General features: G+C 36.3%; 2 protein-coding genes across 3 annotated transcripts; one reads left to right on the top strand and one right to left on the bottom strand.

Annotated features, from left to right (window-relative positions):
* Positions 1–256: 256 nt before the first annotated feature.
* On the bottom strand, positions 257–5,273 carry LOC108369640 (uncharacterized). 2 transcript variants are annotated; one of them, XM_017624799.1, is made up of 5 exons: positions 3,841–5,273; positions 1,706–1,792; positions 1,434–1,496; positions 1,292–1,366; positions 257–526 (listed from the first exon to the last, which is right to left on the bottom strand). In XM_017624799.1, exons 1-5 carry the CDS (start codon positions 5,197–5,199, stop codon positions 347–349), a joined length of 1,764 nt encoding a protein of 587 aa, XP_017480288.1. In that variant the 5' UTR covers positions 5,200–5,273; the 3' UTR covers positions 257–346. The 2 variants fall into 2 exon arrangements, with proteins under 2 accessions (XP_017480288.1, XP_017480289.1); XM_017624800.1 differs by lacking the exons at positions 1,292–1,366; positions 1,434–1,496; positions 1,706–1,792 and adding exons at positions 580–654; positions 722–784; positions 996–1,082.
* Positions 5,274–7,345: 2,072 nt separating this feature from the next.
* LOC108369646 (DDB1- and CUL4-associated factor 13) lies at positions 7,346–11,739 on the top strand. Its single transcript, XM_017624807.1, has 3 exons — positions 7,346–7,510; positions 7,563–8,208; positions 11,054–11,739. Exons 1-3 carry the CDS (start codon positions 7,441–7,443, stop codon positions 11,610–11,612), a joined length of 1,275 nt encoding a protein of 424 aa, XP_017480296.1. The 5' UTR covers positions 7,346–7,440; the 3' UTR covers positions 11,613–11,739.
* The last annotated feature ends 3,742 nt before the right edge of the window (positions 11,740–15,481 follow it).

Raw genomic sequence — 15,481 nt, 5'->3', positions numbered from 1 at the left:
TATCAGTACTCAATCTGATCCTCAAGTCAGTCCTACACATTTTTAAACTAATGCAGATATAATTTTTTTAATTGGGAAACTTATATGAACCTGAAGAATCTTTTAATTCAAAAACTTTTTTCCTATAGTTTTCTGTGTTGTAGTGTTGCTGTACATAATCGACCATAAATATAATTTTTTTTTCGAAACACATATGTATGTAATAAAGCGAAAATAATCAATTTTATTTTCACTGAAAATAATGTTAAATGTTCTTTTATAACCTTTATACATACTACATACGTATATATATTGTATATGAAAACAAAGGCTTCCAGTACTGGCAGTCCTTGAAATGTGTAGTGGTCTAAGAGAATGTACGGTTACCAAAATCCTGTAAATCAATTTCATTGTGGGGTACACGATCATTTATCGTACTCTTCTTACAATGCCAATGATCTTGATCATTGTAGTCATGCAAATTCATAAAGTCATATCCAGCGGGAATCATTCGTAGTCCATGGAAAGTTGTGTTTAAATCTTTTGACTGCAAGTTAAATAAGTTATTAACTTGAAATTAAAAAAGTATAATTTCCGTACTTCACGTTTGCCACTTCTTTTTGATTTAGTCAACGTTGTAAATTTTAAATTAATACCATCTTTCGACTGCTTTGCCTGCAATTAAATGTAAACAAATATTTTATTGGACGTAATTCAATTTCCGACAACACAAAATCGCGACCTCTCTTGGTAGCACCTTGGTATTTTCATTTATAGCTTGTTTGCCTGATTTTCTCTCAATATACTGTAAAAAAAAAAAGAAAACAGCGGGTCAGCATACTTTCCGCTATGTTTGTATGTTCAGGCAGGTTCTGCAATTCACTCCGAGTGAATTTTAACCAAAGTCCCTCTGAATTCAAATTAAATTTGGTTGAAATTCGCTCGCAAGTGCAGAACTTGGCTAATTAATTTAAAATCGGACCAAAAATAACAAAACTGCTCGTTGCGTTATTTACCTGATTTCGTAATGTGATTAAATATTCTGCAAATGAACCAATGTCCTCTTGTACTACAGAAACTTCATCGAACTTTTGTAAATTTTCCTGAAACGAATTGAATTTTTATGAATCGCATGTAACATGGGGTTGTTGTTGTTGTAACAGCATACAAATTCCCCAAAAAGTTTTTTGGGAGTGTTGCTGAAGTGACAGTCCTCGCCCAGATATAAGTCTGGGTCTTTCCGGANTAAATCTTTTGACTGCAAGTTAAATAAGTTATTAACTTGAAATTAAAAAAAGTAGAATTTCCGTACTTCACGTTTGCCACTTCTTTTTGATTTTGTCAACGTTGTAAATTTTAAATTAATACCATCTTTCGACTGCTTTGCCTGCAATTAAATGTAAACAAATATTTTATTGGACATAATTCAATTTCCGACAACACAAAATCGCGACCTCTCTTGGTAGCACGTTGGTATTTTCATTTATTACTTGTTTGCCTGATTTTCTCTCAAGATACTGTAAAAAAAAAGAAAACAGCAGGTCAACATACTTTGCGCTATGTTTGTATGTTCAGGCAGGTTCTGCAATTCACTCCGAGTGAATTTTAACCAAAGTCCCTTTGAATTCAAATTAAATTTGGTTGAAATTCGCTCGGAAGTGCAGAACTTGGCTAATTAATTTAAAATCGAACCAGAAATAACAAAACTGCTCGTTGCGTTATTTACCTGATTTCGTAATGTGATTAAATATTCTGCAAATGAACCAATGTCCTCTTGTACTACAGAAATTTCATCGAACTTTTGTAAATTTTCCTGAAATGAATTGAATTTTTATGAATCGCATGTAACATGGGGTTGTTGTAACAGCATACAAATTCCCCAAAGAGTTTTTTGGGAGTGTTACTGAAGTGACAGTCCTCGCCCAGATATAAGTCTGGGTCGTTCAGGTTACGTGAGGCGATTGTCGTGGGTCGGTACCGTCGACAACGATGTTTAACTGAAGATTAGGGCCGGTTGTTCAATGTCTGGTTATCTCTACTTGCCGGTTAAACATCATTATCGACGTTTTCGACATCATGCATATAACATGCGATCGATAAAGCAGTCGTTGTATCTAACCGGAGCTTCTACCTCCGATTTGTGCTAATCAGACATTGAACAACCGGCCCTTAATGTTAGTCAGAGGTGGTGAAAACGGCCCTAAAGGCGAAATTAGTCAACGGCGTAGCGTAAACGTACGTTAACGCTGACCCGGTCTACCTTATAGAATTTGCGTGTTAACGAAAACTGACCACCGCATGACGATGACGTTGACGTTGCTTCTCTCTCTATCAACAGTAANTACGTGAGGCGATTGTCGTGGGTCGGTACCGTCGACAACGATGTTTAACTGAAGATTAGGGCCGGTTGTTCAATGTCTGGTTATCTCTACTTGCCGGTTAAACATCATTATCGACGTTTTCGACATCATGCATATAACATGCGATCGATAAAGCAGTCGTTGTATATAACCAGAGCTTCTACTTCCGATTAGTGCTAATCATACATTGAACAACCGGCCCTTAATGTTAGTCAGAGATGGTGAAAACGGCCCTAAAGGCGAAATTAGTCAACGGCGTAGCGTAAACGTACGATAACACTGACCCGGTCTACCTTATGGGATTTGCGTGTTAACGAAAACTGACCACCGCATGACGATGACGTTGACGTTGCTTCTCTCTCTCTATCAACAGTAAATTTGATATGTTGCTACGTACGTTTACGCTACGTCGTTGACTAATTTCATCTTAAGGGCCAGTTTCTCAATGTCTAGTTAACACTATAGGCTCTTTTATGCATACTTCGCATTGCTTGAGAGTTGTCACATATGGAATTTGTTAAGGGCCGGATGCTCAAAGCCTGGTTGACACTAATCACCGGTTAACATCGTTATCGACTCCATACATATAATACGGTGTCGGTAACGTCGATAAGTCAAAATGATGGCGAAACTAAAGTTAATAATAACTAGTGAAATTACTTTAGAATCGACTTTATGAATATCGTCGTTTAAAGTGCAAAACCGCANGACTCCATACATATAATACGGTGTCGGTAACGTCGATAACGATGTTTAACGATAGTCAAAATGATGGCGAAACTAAAGTTAATAATAGTGAAATTACTTTAGAATTGACTTTATGAATATCGTCGTTTAAAGTGCAAAACCGCATATCAACAAAATACAAAAAACGCGTATCAACAGAATGCTAAGCCGCGTATGTGAGGCTGCACAAATTATTTTCTAGAGAGTAAAAACACTCATATTGCAAAATGCTTCCCTTTTTTTATAAAGCCGCATTTTGGCATGTATATTTCAGGACGAATGGATAAGGCTTGAGCCAAAAGCTTGTGTGAGCAAATCCAATTTTTGGCGAAAAACGTTAGTTACGCGGTTTTGCTAAACGACGATACGCAGGATTGTACTTTATACGACGCTATTTACCCATAGGGGCGTATTTATAGACAAAATGATGGCGAAACTAAAGTTAATAATAGTGAAATTACTTTAGAATCGACTTTATGAATATCGTCGTTTAAAGTGCAAAACCGCATATCAACAAAATGCAAAACCGCGTATCAGCAAAATGCAAAACCGCGTATGTGAAGTTGTAGAAATTATTTTCTAGAGCGTAAAAACACTCATATTTCGAAATGGTTTTCTTTTTTATCGCATTTCTTGCTAGTATAATTCAGGATGAATGGAAAAGGAATCCAATTTTTGGCAGCCAATGTCAGTTACGCGGTTTTGCAGAATGACGATACGCGGTTTTGTATTTTAAACGATGATATGCTCCATAGTTATTTGCGCACATGCTTACAGTAATTTTTGTTGTTGACTTGTTTTCGGGGTCATATTTGCCTTCATCGGAAATTGATTTAGTGGATGTTGTAGCCGTCCAAGGATTGACATTGGTGGGACTATATTTTTTGTTGTCACGAGATGTCTTTTTTGAATGAAAAACATCGGTGGTATTTGCGGTGGAATCATCCAAATGTATATATTTAATTGCGCTTATTTCACTGTCTGTGGTTTCTATAGTTTGATTGGATCTCGTATTACCAGCTTTCATATCAAAATCTAAGTTGTCTGGAAGGGGGGGTTCGCGTTCATTCCCTTCAACAAATTTTTCCACTCGCGATTTTGATAATACACCGGCCAGCTGCATGTGCTGATTTTCCTCATGTTCCTCTATTTTAGTTAGATCGGCTTCTAGTAGCTGATCGTATTTCCGAATGGACACAGCGTCAATCACTGATCCCTCCGTCATTGTGTACTCAGTTGTGGTATCGAGGAGACCTGCCTCATGCCCAGACGAACACTGATTTCGCTCATACCACTCTTCAACTTTTTGCTTTGCAGCATTGTCACACTCCAATTTGGGACATTTAATTTCAGTATGGGTTATGCCAACAACTGCAGGATACAGATATGCGCGATTTGTATGAAATTTACTACTACCATTATTGCACATCCATGGAAAAATCTTATTAGTTTTTAATTTTAAGCACTCCTCGCGAAAATTTGGTCCAGCATCAGCAGCCAAATGCAACGATATTAAGTGATCGTTTACACGATATTTAACACCCATATTCGTTTTAATAACAAGTTCTCCCCACTCCTGTCCGTTCAGACTATATTCTTTAATGAACATTATGGATTCAGAATCATTTATAGCCTTCTCAACAAGCTCACAAGCCCGCTGATCCCATTTATTTGAAATTGTCTTGACCATCATATTCTTCATAAAAAAATTTTCAGCTGGAAGGACGTTGAGCAAGCCGCCACAACGTACATAATTAATAGGCGTAGTCAATTTTTCGGGTAGTCTATAAATTTGATCAGTCTTTGTCTGGAAAGGAAACCCATAGTCTATGGCCCACATTACAAATTCGCCCCCGGCAACGTTCTTGCCGAAGCCAGCAATATGATCGACACGTGCACGTATCATTTTATTCCAAGCTAAGAATTTAACAGCTACCATGGCATTTATGGGTGGACGGCGTTGCGCCTTTGTCCATGCTTGGTGATCATTGTAGTATTCTGCAAGTTCCCGTTCAATTTCCAGTATACTCCGATAGTCGTCGTTACAAGCGTCAATTTTATGGAACCAAAATAGATGAGGATTTATGAAATGTGTAATTGAGACTATTTCCTTTTGCTTTTCCAATTTAGTCATTGTTAAAATTAAATATGATAATTTAATTATGAAAAATAAGACATAACCGGCAAGTAGATGAAAAGTGCAGTTATAAAATCANTTGAGCAAGCCGCCACAACGTACATAATTAATAGGCGTAGTCAATTTTTCGGGTAGTCTATAAATTTGATCAGTCTTTGTCTGGAAAGGAAACCCATAGTCTATGGCCCACATTACAAATTCGCCCCCGGCAACGTTCTTGCCGAAGCCAGCAATATGATCGACACGTGCACGTATCATTTTATTCCAAGCTAAGAATTTAACAGCTACCATGGCATTTATGGGTGGACGGCGTTGCGCCTTTGTCCATGCTTGGTGATCATTGTAGTATTCTGCAAGTTCCCGTTCAATTTCCAGTATACTCCGATAGTCGTCGTTACAAGCGTCAATTTTATGGAACCAAAATAGATGAGGATTTATGAAATGTGTAATTGAGACTATTTCCTTTTGCTTTTCCAATTTAGTCATTGTTAAAATTAAATAGGATAATTTAATTATGAAAAATAAGACATAACCGGCAAGTAGATGGAAAGTGCAGTTATAAAATCTCGATACTTACTCCTTCTTGGACATCGATAAATTGCATTTAAATTTAAAATCGATAAATTAAGTCAGTGGCCCCCAACCTTGTTCAAATGGCGACCCACCTTTCCTTAACGTAATACCTTCACGGTCCATCGGTCCCTGGTGAAGTGAAAAACACGGGCGCGTATTCATAGTCCAGCCACTAAGTCGGAACTAAANACCTTGTTCAAATGGCGACCCACCTTTCCTTAACGTAATACCTTCACGGTCAATCGGTCCCTGGTGAAGTGAAAAACACGGGCGCGTATTCATAGTCCAGCCACTAAGTCGAAACTAATAAAGTTGCAACTTAAAATTCACTTCTATTCATAGTCGCATTTCAGACTTCTACTAGCAATTTATTATTTTTGTACGTGTTTTTGCAACCAATCACCGCGCACTTCATTTTAATTACATTTGCACAAAACATTTATTGAAAATCGCTTAAAAATCACTGAAATAAACCACCGACAAAATACACATAAACAAAGAAGCAAAACAAAAGGAGCAAAGTTTACATTTACGAACGTCACACACTTATTTCTCAATTGCTATTAAAAATGGCTGCCTCTCAACCGGAGATCTGTTCTAATTGCTTCATGGGTGAGGTCCCTGTTCGCAGACATNTCAGTGGCCCCCAACCTTGTTCAAATGGCGACCCACCTTTCCTTAACGTAATACCTTCACGGTCAATCGGTCCCTGGTGAAGTGAAAAACACGGGCGCGTATTCATAGTCCAGCCACTAAGTCGAAACTAATAAAGTTGCAACTTAAAATTCACTTCTATTCATAGTCGCATTTCAGACTTCTACTAGCAATTTATTATTTTTGTACGTGTTTTTGCAACCAATCACCGCGCACTTCATTTTAATTACATTTGCACAAAACATTTATTTAAAATCGCTTAAAAATCACTGAAATAAACCACCGACAAAATATACATAAAGAAAGAAGCAAAACAAAATAGCAAACTTCACATTTACGAACGTCACACACTTATTTCTCAGTTGCTATTAAAAATGGCTGCCTCTCAACCGGAGATCTGTTCTAATTGGTTCATGGGTGAGGTCGCTGTTCGCAGACATTAGGTTCTTTCCTTACCAATCCGGACCGGATCCAGTAGTTAGAGAATAAGCGAAAAGTTTGCTCTCAAAAATGGAACATAATACAGAAGCACGGTTGCCGTTTTGGTCCAAATGGACCAAATTTGGTTCATTTCTTTTCGTTTGAAAATTGGATTGATGGTTCAATGACCGGAGATGTCAGTTTTCAAAAAACAACGATACATCGATGCATCGATACTNCAATCCGGACCGGATCCGGTAATTAGAGAATAAGCGAAAAGTTTGCTCTCAAAAATGGAACATAATCCAGAAGCACGGTTGCCGTTCTGGCCCAAATGGACCAAATTTGGTCCATTTCTTTTCGTTTGAAAATTGGAATGACGGTTCAATGTACCGGAGATGTCAGTTTTCAAAAAACATCGATACATCGATGCATCGATACATCGACTATGTATACATCGAGTGGAAAATTTTCGATGCATCGAAGCAAAACATCGATATCTTCGATGCATCGATGTTTTTCCGACATAACTAATTTGGGATTTTGATGCGTGTTTCCAGCTAAGTGGCTTCTTATAAATAAACATACATAATGAAAGTGAAAATGATTAGCAGGAATCCGGACCAATATGTTCGTGAAACCAAATTACAAAATCATAGAAGTATGGAAGTAATACATTCGTAACATTTTGATTCAAACAAGTTATCTTTCAGTGCCGCGAAACTTCGATCCTGAGCTACATCCATTGGAGACTACTCGCGAATATGTGCGGGCATTGAATGCCACCAAATTGGAGCGTGTTTTCGCCAAACCATTTGTTGGTAATTTAAGCGGGCATCGGGATGGTGTTGCATGCTTTGCAAAGCACCCTAAACAACTCTCAGTCCTTGCTACTGGCGCCTACGATGGCGAAATTAGAATTTGGGATTTAGCGAATCGTACAAGTGTGCGAGATTTCGTTGCCCACAATGGTTTTGTTCGAGGTATTGTGTACACTGTTCACGGAGATCGTTTTTTCACAGTGGGTGATGATAAAACCATTAAAGTATGGAAAGCCAACCCCCCAGATGTGGGTGAAGACGAAGAACCGGTTAATACGATTTTGTCACGTACAATTCTCACAGGAATATCACATCATAGAAGTGATCAAACTTACGCCACCTGTGGAGAAGTTTGTGCAATTTGGGATGAAAATCGAAATGATCCGTTAAAAACGCTTCAGTGGGGTGTAGACACATTGCATGCAGTCGCTTTTAACCAGGTTGAGACGTCTCTAATTTCGTGTTGTGCCAGCGATAGAAGCATAATATTGTATGACCAGCGTGAATCTCAGCCACTGAGGANGGTTGACACGAACTCGTAAAGAAATTTCTGTACGAAAAATAAAGAAAATTCTGGAAAAATTCTGAAAGATATTCTTCACATAGCAGCATTATTTTCGTTGCTTCACAGATTTTCTTCCGAAATTTCGTAAAGGAATGGAAGTGTGCGTAATTTATTTCATTTTAGAAAATGCGGCAAAAAATCGAATTAAATCTTAACGAATTCTTTAAAATTTCTTTACAATGCGGAATACTCTGAAAAAATGGTTTGCAGGGTTAATACGCCTTTTACCGAGTTTAAATTTGCATGGAGTTTACACTTTATGTCACGTATGCCTGGATGCTGTTTACAGGCAATGAATTTGTCAGCCGTTTTATATCCTTAGTTAAGAGGAGTAAACTGCCATCTCTTAATTCCGATTTGATTTCGATGTCCTTACTAATTACTTGTAACGATCTATGGACGGCAAAACAGGAGTAATGTGATAGCGGTTTTTGTTCATTTGTAGCTGACACCACGAATTAAGGATTAGGGAAAGAGATATTAGGGGTTGTAAGTTCCGGGTGGTCGTTGATTGTATATAATATGCGTTTCTTTTTGGCTTTGGAACTGAAATTAAAAGCCCCGGCGCATTTTTATTAATTACTGCAGTGTATACCTATCTGAACCATATATGCGTTAATAGATAGAGAAAATGAAAAAGACTAGAGAGTTTTTGTCAGCATATACCGATACCAAGAAAGAGGAGCTATAGGTAGGAAAGAACGTAGCGAAAAAGTAGCGTACACGGCGAATGATAGTCTCTTACTGTGAAATCAATAATAATTGTCTTTGAATAAAAAATAAATAAAATTCAATAAAATCATGATTACCGTCCCTGGTTTAAACAGATATTAAACACTGAAAATGGTTTTTTTAAATAAAGACCGCATCCAGACTGAAGCGGTTATTGCAAACGATGATCCCATTATGGGAGAAGTAGTTCTTCGCTATTCTGTAAGTTTTAATAGATTACGATAGCCGTGGCGACAAATTTTGACTGTGCCATTGGAAAGCTGGGCTCCTCCACTTTTCAAATATACCCATTTTTAGGTGCGGGGGCTTTCTAGTTTTAAGGATATTTAGTGTTAAAGTTAATTTTTTGGATTTTTTTCAATATTAACATCTTATGAACTACATAACCGATTACAAAAAATTATGATGTTAAAATAAAGAGAATTATTTAATCTTTCAGTTCGTGTACCTAATTTATATTATTTTTTTTTTTAATTTAAAGCCAAGATTACTAAAGAAACAAAAAAAAAAAATCTTAAGTTTTTCATAAAATAGTTATTTTGTTTTAAATTACGTGATTACAGAAGGCTAAAGAAATGTATATTATTTAAAAAGTACAAGTTATTGCATTTAATTTGGTATATAAGGTTCAATAAATTTGTAAAAATCTTGACTGAACCAAAAAATAACAAATTAAAGCTTTGCCTGTTCCTTTTGAGGGCTGGAAACTCTCAAGAAAAACGAAAAATTCATATAAAATGACGCACAAGAAATGGAAAAGCAATTAGATATATAGAGTGTTTGCATTGAAAGCAAGAGGTGTCAGAAATGATTAATTAATTTCTCAGAAACTATCAGGGCTATCGAAAAGTGATGTATATACGGTGTATGTAGAATTCCATATCTCGTATTACAATTATTCAATTGGTTCGTTATACGTGATAACGTGAAACCAGTATTTTTTTTTAACTGAACGGTAAATTGCAAATATCTCGAAAAGTTATCCATAGAAAAAAAATTATCTCGATTTTCGGATTCACCGAGCAATTCTACATAGGAATTGGATAGTGGCATCTGTAGAACATTTTTGCTGTAAACCAATGTTCTTAAAACCTATTATACTTTTTTTTTGACCTCATATGCAGATTCTGTGAGTTGTTTTACATAGCAAATGACTATAAAATTTACGATTTTCAACTATTTTGTTAAAATTTTTTTTCCCTGAATGCATATGGTTCTCTGAATTTTCAAATGCAAGTGCAAGTGGAATGATTAATTAATTTCTATGGAGAATTTTATTTTCTTTAATTTGCTTTATATCGTATTACGATTATTCAATTGGTTTCTAAGATATACGTGATTAAGTGGAACCACTCTTTTTTTAAGTTGAATAACGGTAAATTGCAAACATCTCGAAAACGTATACAGAAAAAAATTAGCTCGATTTTTGGGATCAGCGAGCGATTCTACATACAAATTGGACAGTGGCATATGGAGAACAAAATTCAAAATTGAAATTTGTGATCCAGTGGAATTTGCGAAATTGAGAAAACAGCAAATTGAGAAAACAACATTTTCAATTTTTTCCAAAAATATCCGGTTCTCCTTATAACACCACAAAAAGCTCTCCGCCAGATTAAAGGTCTTCGAAATCCCCATGAACTTGCTATACAATGTTTTGCAATCAAATTATTAGTTTAAGAGTTATCTGCAAATTTATGGGTGAAATCGGACACAATTTTAAGTCGCATCGATATTCTACTGTGAATTACACCTAAAAGCTGCGCACTTTTTGTTGTTTTTTTTGTGCTATATTAAAGCTTATTTAATTTCAAAGTATATAGATCCAAATCTTTTTGAACCCCAAAAACCCACCCCGTGTGTGCGCTAATGTGTATTACGTACTATTTAATTTTTAAATATATTGAATAGAATTAAAAAAAAAATCTGAATATGACCTTTGATCCGTAGTTTTCGCTTCCCATCAATAAAAAGTAAACCGTTATATTTGCTTCAAAACTGCACTGGTCAAAATTTGTCGCCTCGGTTATCGCAATCGTGCCTTATTCTAATAAACTTATTTAATTATAACCCTTGCCTAATTTTCTTACAGTCTTTATACGTTCGACACCCGTCAGCTGCGCAACCCACTGAAAATTCACTTTGATCATGTTTCTGCGGTAACAGATGTTGACTACTCCCCTACTGGCAAAGAATTCGTTTCGGGAAGCTATGACAAAACAATACGTATATACAATGTGCACCACAGTCATTCGCGCGAGATTTATCATACAAAACGTATGCAACATGTTGTATGCGTTGGTTGGTCTCTAGACAATCGTTATATATTCTCCGGGTCGGATGAAATGAACATTAGAATGTGGAAATCGAATGCATCGGAAAAACTGGGCGTAATAAGACCACGTGAGCGCGTTGCTTTCAATTATCAGGAGAAATTAAAGGAAAAGTTTGCGGCTCATCCTCAAATAAAGCGTATTGCACGGCATCGTCAAGTGCCGAAACACGTGTTGAATGCTCAACGCAAAATGCGCGCTATTAAGAACAAAGAGAAGGTGAAGGAAGCGAACGTTCGCAAACACTCAAAACCGGGAAAAGTGCCCTTCGTATCAGAAAAGAATAAGCATGTCTTGCGAGAAGAAGAATAAACGTCGATATTTGTATTGTGCTATTTATTTTCCATGGATAATGGCACATACAAAGATTTAAATTGTAACTCACTTTATAAACTCTGTTTTCGTAATACAAAGAAATAAAAGTAATCTGTTATTTAAATATAGCATTAAACATTCATAAATACATACATATGTATATACCATGATTCAGTTATAAAAGGTTTTGTAAGTAGGGATTTATAAAAATTTGATACTCGTCGAAATATATATTTTTTTTGTTTGGAACACGCTATGCGATATCCTTAATTCTTTTTTTTAAATGAAAGGTGGTACCGCAGAGGTTGTCTCATACTAATTTGGTTTTGAGCCGATAATTGGATCATGAAGAAATTAACGGTATTCTAAAATGTTTATATGCGAATCGAAGTCGGTTTTGTTTTTTGCTTAAAAATTATTTGTGTCTCTGTAACGGTACATATTCTAAGCCTGTGATTTTGTAGGACGTTGTAACTAGTATTTCGACTGCTGAGTGGAAGATCGACCTATCTCGGCAGCCTTTCGAAAACGCCCTATCTCAAAAAGGTTTCAAAAACGTTCTATTTCAGAAAATTAAACAAAAAATCGATGTGCCAACTCTGAAATAAAATAAGAAAGTTCTGAAATGCTCGAGGTTTTGGCCACTATTGGTAACTCCAGTGTGCAACTCTCAGATTGGACTATTACAAATTGGAATAAACTGACGAATAATTAATAATTATTAAATTGGAGGAATAAGCTGGCCCACTGGGTCCCGAAAATAGACCCATACGAACATATCGTTACCTTAATATAGAAATTTCCTAACTCACGTAGCCGCTGAAATGCAAAAATGCCGTAACAGACTGAATTTTTTTATTGCTTTAAATCAGCAGTGTTGCCAGAACTTTTTGGGCCGACCGGCTAGATTGGCAAAAAAAAGCGGCTAAAAACGGCTAAAATGTTTTAGTGAAAATTCCCATGCTTTATTTAAAAAATCGCAAGAAACGAAAGACTAGTTAACACCATTAATTTATATCGAGTGTATATTCCTCATCATCAAATGAATCACTATTGTATATATCACCTGAATTCATTAATTTTAAGAGATCGTCATCTACAGTAAAATTATGGCAGCATTTTTCTTCCGAAGTTTGCTGCGATGAAGGCAGTGGCAGTGAATTTAGAATTTGGCCTAAACTGAGCAGTACTGCCAGCTGCCACTGCTGTATTGTGAGTCGCTTCATTGGACACCCCACTTTCTAAAAAACAGCTGATTTCGAAAAATTGCCACTGCCACTGTCACTGCATTATTGTATTTTGGGCTTATATGGCTAATAAAATTAGCAAATAACTACATTTTCTGAAACTTTTGTGGCATTTTCCATTTCCACAACAGCTGTTATGGAAATTTGACTATTTACACATTTGTGCCCGGAAAAAAGTCTGGGATGTTTCGCGCACGAAGAAGAATGAATTTACGATCCAAAAGTGGAACGTATTCGCTCTCTATTACCCATTTTTATAGCGTGAGCAATACCGTTTGTACATAAATACATATCGAAGAATATGTCGTCTATACATGCTTATCTATGTATATACATATATACATACTTACAAATACGTCTATTCCAGGCGCTACACTGTTTCCCTGCAAAAATCGCGACTACTCCATGCATGCGTGTAAAGAGTACTCCCTAAGGACCAAAGAGTACTCCAAAATTAACCACAATTCATACAAAAAATATGGTCCAATTAACATTGCGATGTCCTAGGGCAGGACCATATACTCCATCCCTGCATTACATCAGAGTAGCACAAAACTACTCCAACATATTAACAATGGCATTGTTGTTATATTTTTTCGTTTGTACACGGTTTTGTTCTTCAATTCTCAAATGCTTTTTCGAAATTAATAAAAACCAAGACAAAAATTAAAAATTACATGTTGCCTCTGACGGTATTCGAACCCGAACATGCTGGGAGCTAAGAACTAACAGCGAGCATCTCTACACGTTCAGCTATAGCCAGACATGCAAATGTGCTTTCAAATGCTCAACTTCAATCACGTTTCGTTAAAACACGAGCAGTGATCGGATAACAAACAATAAGCTGGCGCAGAGACACGAGTTGGTCCGCTACAGCATGACAGAGGAACACTTTTGTAAGTACTCCAATTTACCACAAATAGACTACATGGTCCAACGATTTTTGCAGGGTTTATATCTTCCTCGTTGTGATAATGATGGAACGTGATAATTCTTGAAATCATTTTAAAAGTCATAATGACACGCACTTTTCTTGCTTAGATAAGCACTGAAGTGGTACAATGTACACCAGGGGTTCCTAAACATTTAAGATGATGGAACCCTACTAAACACCACATCAAATTACTAAAAATCAAATGCAGTGCAATTTATATATGAATAAACACTTTTACTAGAAATAGTATACAAAACTTATTTTAAGCGCTTAAAATATAACAATTTCTAGATATATTCTCCACAAAATTCTTTCAAAATCATTAAAAGACATAAGATATGCTTTTAAATTTCGTTTATCTACGTAAAAGCATAGACAGACGGCAACATTGATCCGGATTAACGCCGCAATTACTCTGATCAAAATCGTGCCTTGACAGACGGCAGTAATGCGGATTAACGAGCCGCGAGTTCGTAGGTTCGAATCGCACGGCCCGTAGAATATTCATTTAATTTCTTTTTATTGATTCAATTATAACTTCTGTATTTTTTATTTTAAAGTTGTTCTGCAAACTAGAATAGACATTCATCCTGTCGTCGGTAATGCAGTCACCAAAATAAGTTCTTATTCATTTTAAATTGGATTCCTTTTTGAATTAGAATGGTGACTGCATTACCGATGCTAATTTTGAATTTTCCCTGTATTCTACGCTCTCTGAGTTTTGGTCAGTGCTGTCATCGAAAATTCCCTTAATCCGAGTTAAGTTTGGGAATTAACTCTAGGACTTAATCCGGATCAACTGGAGTTAATTCCCGAGATAATTCCGAATTAGCGGTAAATTTTTCCGGCAGTGCAGTGACTGCAGTCTAGTACAATTTTCCGTATTCGGAAACGAATAGAAAACGACTTAAATTTTCATTCATTTGCGTATGTGGAAAATGTTCGAAACGTTCGAAAAAGATAATGTTATTTGGAAGCAATAATTGTATTTTATTTCTTCAAGCTAAACAGTGGCTGGACGTGCAGAGGAACGTGCCGCCATTTGTTAGCTTCCAGAAGGTGCCGGGTCCGAATTCCGTCAGTCGCTTCCATAATTTTATTTAATTTTTTTAGCCATGAAAAAGTATCTGTGAAGTGCAGTAGGAAAGCGTATTGAGCGAAAAATTCAATCAGCCGAATTTCAGCAAAACACCCAAAAAGGTATACGTTTCGGTATTTTCGGTATTTGTTTGTACCAGAGTTGTCGCGAATATTCGCATTCGCATTCGCAACCGCGGAGCTTCCGCATTAATTTTAACATTCGCATTCGCAAAAATCAATGCGGATCTTTTGCGATGTAAGGGCCGGTTACTCAATGTCTGGTTAACACTAATCTCCGGTTAAACATAGTTATCGACGTTACCGACTCCCTGTTGTATGCAAAAGGGTGAGAAAATACCTTTCCAATGACACCTCTTAAGTCTAAATCGGAAGAGTTTAGGTTCAGTTATTCAAGTTTTTCCTATGCCAATCTTTGAAAAAAGTTAAAAAACATCATCAAAAATCTCATCAATACGATTCCGTTCAATTTCTTTTTTTTTTAATATCTTTATGCAAATATTTTAAGCTTAAACCGTGTTTTAATTTGAGGGGACTTTTTCAAAAAAAATCATTAAGAAACTATTTTTATTCATAAAAAACTCAAT

Source organism: Rhagoletis zephyria, unplaced genomic scaffold (assembly GCF_001687245.7).
Source record: "Rhagoletis zephyria isolate East Lansing unplaced genomic scaffold, Rhagoletis_zephyria_1.1 Rzeph_scaffold_03787, whole genome shotgun sequence".
NCBI classification, from domain to species: Eukaryota; Metazoa; Arthropoda; class Insecta; order Diptera; family Tephritidae; genus Rhagoletis; species Rhagoletis zephyria.
The sequence above is the reverse complement of the archived record's forward strand: the minus strand, read 5'-3'. Positions and strand labels throughout refer to the sequence as shown.